Source organism: Hordeum vulgare, chromosome 7H (genome assembly GCF_904849725.1).
Source record: "Hordeum vulgare subsp. vulgare chromosome 7H, MorexV3_pseudomolecules_assembly, whole genome shotgun sequence".
NCBI classification, from domain to species: domain Eukaryota; kingdom Viridiplantae; phylum Streptophyta; class Magnoliopsida; order Poales; family Poaceae; genus Hordeum; species Hordeum vulgare.
The window spans coordinates 562438383-562444000 of record NC_058524.1 but is presented as its reverse complement, the minus strand read 5'-3'; the positions used below and the strand labels follow the sequence as shown (position 1 = coordinate 562444000).

At 45.7% G+C, this 5618-nt stretch overlaps 1 protein-coding gene across 1 annotated transcript; it reads left to right on the top strand.

The window, feature by feature from the left end:
- Nucleotides 1-1991: 1991 nt before the first annotated feature.
- LOC123411401 (probable non-specific lipid-transfer protein 2) lies at nucleotides 1992-2639 on the top strand. Its single transcript, XM_045104340.1, has one exon. The coding sequence runs from the start codon at nucleotides 2068-2070 to the stop codon at nucleotides 2350-2352; it is 285 nt and encodes a 94-aa protein (XP_044960275.1). The 5' UTR covers nucleotides 1992-2067; the 3' UTR covers nucleotides 2353-2639.
- The last annotated feature ends 2979 nt before the right edge of the window (nucleotides 2640-5618 follow it).

The following is a 5618-nucleotide window of genomic DNA, read 5'->3' as shown; positions in this document are numbered from 1 at the left end:
AGATTCGATCATCGGTATCCGCATACCTATTTCAATCTCGTTACCGGCAAGTCTCTTTACTCGTTCCGTAATACAAGATCCCGTGACTTACACTTAGTCACATTGCTTGCAAGGCTTGTGTGTGATGTTGTATTACCGAGTGGGCCCCGAGATACCTCTCTGTCACACGGAGTGACAAATCCCAGTCTTGAACCATACTAACTCAACGGACACCTTCGGAGATACCTGTAGAGCACCTTTATAGTCACCCAGTTACGTTGCGACGTTTGATGCACACAAGGTATTCCTCCGGTGCCAGTGAGTTATATGATCTCATGGTAATAGGGACAAATACTTGACACGCAGAAAAGAATAGCAATAAAACGACACGATCAATATGCTACGTTCATAGTTTGGGTCTTGTCCATCACATGATTCTCCTAATGATGTGATTCCGTTATCAAGTGACAACACTTGTACATCACCAGAAAACCTTGATTATCCTTGATCAACTGGCTAGCCAACTAGAGGCTTGCTAGGGACATTGTTTTGTCTATGTATCCACACATGTATCTCCTAATGATGTGATCCCGTTATCAAGTGACAACACTTGTACATCGCCAGAAAACCTTGATTATCCTTGATCAACTGGCTAGCCAACTAGAGGCTTGCTAGGAACATTGTTTTGTCTATGTATCCACACATGTATCTATGTTTTCATTCAATACAATTATAGCATGGATAATAAACGATTATCATGAACAAAGAAATATAATAATAACTAATTTATTATTGCTCTAGGGCATATTTCCAATACCCTCATGAGTCGGAGGGGGAGATTTGTTGAGATATCCTCCTCATGTGGGCTGTGAGGAGATGACCATTTGAGGCCTTTTAGGCAGCCCAAAAAAGGTACAAAAGCCCACTACCCTTTAAGGTTATGACCTAGGGTCATTTTGGTCCTTGCACGTGAGTGGATGGGATGCTTTACCTTCTATCCAACATCCACCACCTAGAGTGACGAAAATCAGTTCAGCCTCAATTGAAGAAGAAGAGAGAAAACCAAGTGAGAAAGGGAAGAAGAGAAGGATTGAAGGAAGAAGCAAAGGGAGCTCCTCCCCAAGGTTGTGATGATCCAAATCCACTACCTTGTCTCCTTCAAGTTGTGGTTCCATCATCTTTGGTGAGATTGTTTCAATCCCTAGCTCTTGAGCCCCAAATCTTGTTGTTCATATCCAAGATTCAGAAATCTTGACGTATGAGATCCTCTAGTACTATCTAGAGAAGAAACTTGTTGTATCCCATATTTGATAATAGTGGAAGAGGATTTGGGTAGCTTCGTCCCGTGGTTTTCCCCCTCAGGTTAAGGGAGTTTTTCACGTAAAAAGCACGGTGGCCAACGAGGACTAAGGGGGGGGGGGGCTTTAGTCCCCATCTTTTAATCCCGGTTGATGACACTGGACTAAAGACCGTTGTCAGCCGGGACTAAAGTCACGTTCTTCACTAGTGATGGATCAGATTGCACATGATGACCGTGTGGATGTACCATCTCCCTTGATGGAAGAGTAGACGTCATAATTTGTGATAGAGGATGTGTACGTCCGCGTGGCCCCTATGAAATTTAAATTTAAATTTTGTCTTGATTTTTGTGTTACAGGACTGTTTTGCACCCATAGCACAATCAATATTTCGTTTTTGAATTCACCTTCTTCTTTTCATATTGCTGATTTTCATGCTTTGATAACTTTGCTCTGAGTTTAAGAATCACACCGTCATGCATAGCCAGAAGACCCCAAAACGATTAAATATTTTTGCACCGTGTCCGAGTGCACATGCATGGCCATGCGCGGCTAGTCGCACTGTCGCAATACGATGCACCAGACACGGCAGCATCGTTGCCCATGCTTCGCCCCCATCCGGCCCGATCGATCCTTCTTCCCATGCATTCGCTAGACGAGATGCATGCACGACACAGCCTATAAATGCTGATCGAACCCGCACTCAAACAAACGTATTACCATCTCGCTCGCTTGCCGGTCTCTGCTCCAGCATTTCAATCGCCAACACCGGCAAGGAAAGCAAGTCACCATGGGCAACAACAAGGCCGCGGCCTGCGTGCTGCTGCTCGTCCTGTGCGGCCTGCTCGCCGCGGACACGGCGGCGGCGGCGGGGTGCGACGCGGGCGGGCTGAGCCCGTGCGTGGGCGCCATCATGCTGGGCGGGGCGGTGACTCCAGGGTGCTGCGCCCGGCTGCGCGCCCAGCGGGCGTGCCTGTGCCAGTACGCGCGCGACCCGGCGTACCGCGGCTACGTCAACAGCCCCAGGGCGCAGAGCGTCGTCGCCGCGTGCGGCCTCCCAAGGCCCAAGTGCTGATTATCCGTCCCGTGAGGCCGGTGTTGTGCGCGATGCCAGACACCGGTGGACGGCGGTCTATATACGTAATGTAACGTGTGGTTAATCATACGGTCCACGACACCATCGAGCTGGTACGTACGTACGTGTCCGTGCGTGCGTGTACGGCTGAATGGTGGACGTCTAAATAAACGTGGTTTGCTCTAAGCTGCGCACGCATATATACGTGCGCGTGAGTCAGCTGGTTGTGTACGTACGTTCTCGTGTGTTTGCTACCACCTATGAATAAAGTTTCTCCTCACTCCTCAGCGTAACAGCATCTACTGCCGGGACGTGTTTCCGTCGGCAGTGCCCGGTGCATCTTATTTGTCTGCTCTTAGAGCTGCGTCCTTCGGATTCGAAACTTCAAACTCATGCAACGTTGCGTATATAAAGACGACAAACACGCTTAATTCATTTTTTATACTGCCGGATCGTAGTCCAGCGTGGGACAAAAGATCAAAGTTGATCGGCAAACAGTGCAAACTCATACTACAAACAACCTTTATCTTGCCGGCCCCTTCCCTTTGCGGTTGCCGGTGCGGTTAGGCCCCTTTCATGTAGGTGTCGGCGTGCGGCGATGTGTCGTCATTGTCGAAGCTTGACCTGGAGCCGTCCGCCACTCTCTGAAGTTGTTGGAGCACCTTTGACCCGTCAATCTCTGGAGCAAGCGATTGTGCTCCTTCACATGCTTTGGTCGTCACCTCCTTGGATGCCTTGTGCTCCAACGGCTCGAGGGTGAGCCGGAGCACCTTCACATTCTTGCGGCGAAGGCGCCGCGCATCCATCTCCATCATTGTGAGGGAACAGTGAAGGACTGACGGGAGGAGTGCATCCTCGATCGGGATCCACCGACGCTCTCGCGCGTACACGTTGTCGCTCGCGGCCGGTGCTTGCTCGCTCGTAAGAGTGGTTGGGATACCACAAGCGTAAAGATGATGTAATCTAGCAGTAAGTATTTTTCTTGGTTAGAGAATCAAGGTTATTTGAACCAAGGATACATCTAGGAACCAAAGTGAGTGTTACCTCCCAACAAAGCACAAAACACGTTTGTCTCTAACACGGCAAGAAGGTCGTCAAGCCTCTTGTCCTGCTAGTTACATGATTAAACATCAATTGATACAGATGTTGGTTGCAAAATAAAATGGTAAAAAGTAGAAATTGTGATGAATATTCCAGTAATGAAGAATAGACACAAGGGGTCATTGGTTCACTACTGGCATCTCTCCCGAACAAGCTAGTGGCATGGTGAAGAATTACAACTGGGTAGCGATTAAATTGTAATATTTATATTTATGATTATGATCATTCATGGTATAATATTATATAGTCATCACGTCCATAATAAGTACATTGTTAATCCAACTGTACCACTACTAATGATTCACTTAAAGATTGTTATCTATCATGCATCTTAAAGTATTAAGTTTATACAAAACAAAGCATAGCAATAAGCATGATGACATATATAGACAACAAAACATCAAGTAATATGAAGAGACACAATTGTTTTATCCTTAATGAAAATAGTACAATACATGTTTTGTCCCTATTCTGCGGTTGGTATATAGTTCACCGCAAGATTATACCCATTACAAAGTACCACTGCTTTTGAAGAAAAAACCCATCGAACTTGGCCAAAAAATATAGATAGATAGGAGAGTATGCAATGCTATTTAGATCAGAGAGCATGTGAAGCTACCTAACATAAACTTGATCAAATAATGTAATGTGTTCGTGGACTCAGAGTAAAAATGATTTGAGGCAATAATCTATAACTGATAACAAATAAGTAACATAAAAATGTGAAAACAAAATTACTTTTTCTTTTGATGGTTCACTGTTTTCGTGTAATACCAATCACTATTTGTATGTACCATATTCATCGGTTCCAATCACTCAATGATTTATCATATTCAAACATCCTATCATAATATTGTTGGAATTATGCCCTAGAGGCAATAATAAATATAGTTATTATTATAATTCCTGTATCAAGATAATAGTTTATTATCCATGCTATAATTGTATTGAATGAAGACTCATTTACATGTGTGGATACATAGACAAAACACCATCCCTAGCAAGCCTCTAGTTGGCTAGCCAGTTGATCAAAGATAGTCAGTGTCTTCTGATTATGAACAAGATGTTGTTGCTTGATAACTGGATCACGTCATTAGGAGAATCACGTGATGGACTAGACCCAAACTAATAGACGTAGCATGTTGATCGTGTCATTTTGTTGCTACTGTTTTCTGCGTGTCAAGTATTTATTCCTATGACCATGAGATCATATAACTCACTGACACCAGAGGAATGCTTTCTGTGTATCAAACGTCGCAACGTAACTGGGTGACTATAAAGATGCTCTACAGGTATCTCCGAAGGTGTTAGTTGAGTTAGTATGGATCAAGACTGGGATTTGTCACTCCGTGTGATGGAGAGGTATCTCGGGGCCCACTCGGTAATACAACATCACACACAAGCCTTGCAAGCAATGTAACTTAGTGTAAGTTGCGGGATCTTGTATTACGGAACGAGTAAAGAGACTTGCCGGTAAACGAGACTCAAATAGGTATGCGGATACTGACGATCGAATCTCGGGCAAGTAACATACCGAAGGACAAAGGGAATGACATACGGGATTATACGAATCCTTGGCACTGAGGTTCAAACGATAAGATCTTCGTAGAATATGTAGGATCCAATATGGGCATCCAGGTCCCGCTATTGGATATTGACCGAGGAGTCTCTCGGGTCATGTCTACATAGTTCTCGAACCCGCAGGGTCTCCACACTTAAGGTTCGACGTTGTTTTATGCGTATTTGAGTTATATGGTTGGTTACCGAATGTTGTTCGGAGTCCCGGATGAGATCACGGACGTCACGAGGGTTTCCGGAATGGTCCGGAAACGAAGATTGATATATAGGATGACCTCATTTGATTACCGGAAGGTTTTCGGAGTTACCGGGAATGTACCGGGAATGACGAATGGGTTCCGGGAGTTCACCCGGGGGGGGGGGGGGGGGTAACCCACCCCGGGGAAGCCCATAGGCCTTGGGGGAGACACACCAGCCCTTAGTGGGCTGGTGGGACAGCCCACAAGTACTCTATGCGCCAAGAGAAGAAAAATCAAGAGGAAAAGAAAAAAAAAAAGGGAGGAGGTGGGAAGGGAGGAGGACTCCCTCCCACCAAACCTAGTCCAACTCGGTTTGGGGGGGGGGGAGAGTCCTCCCCCTTGGCTCGG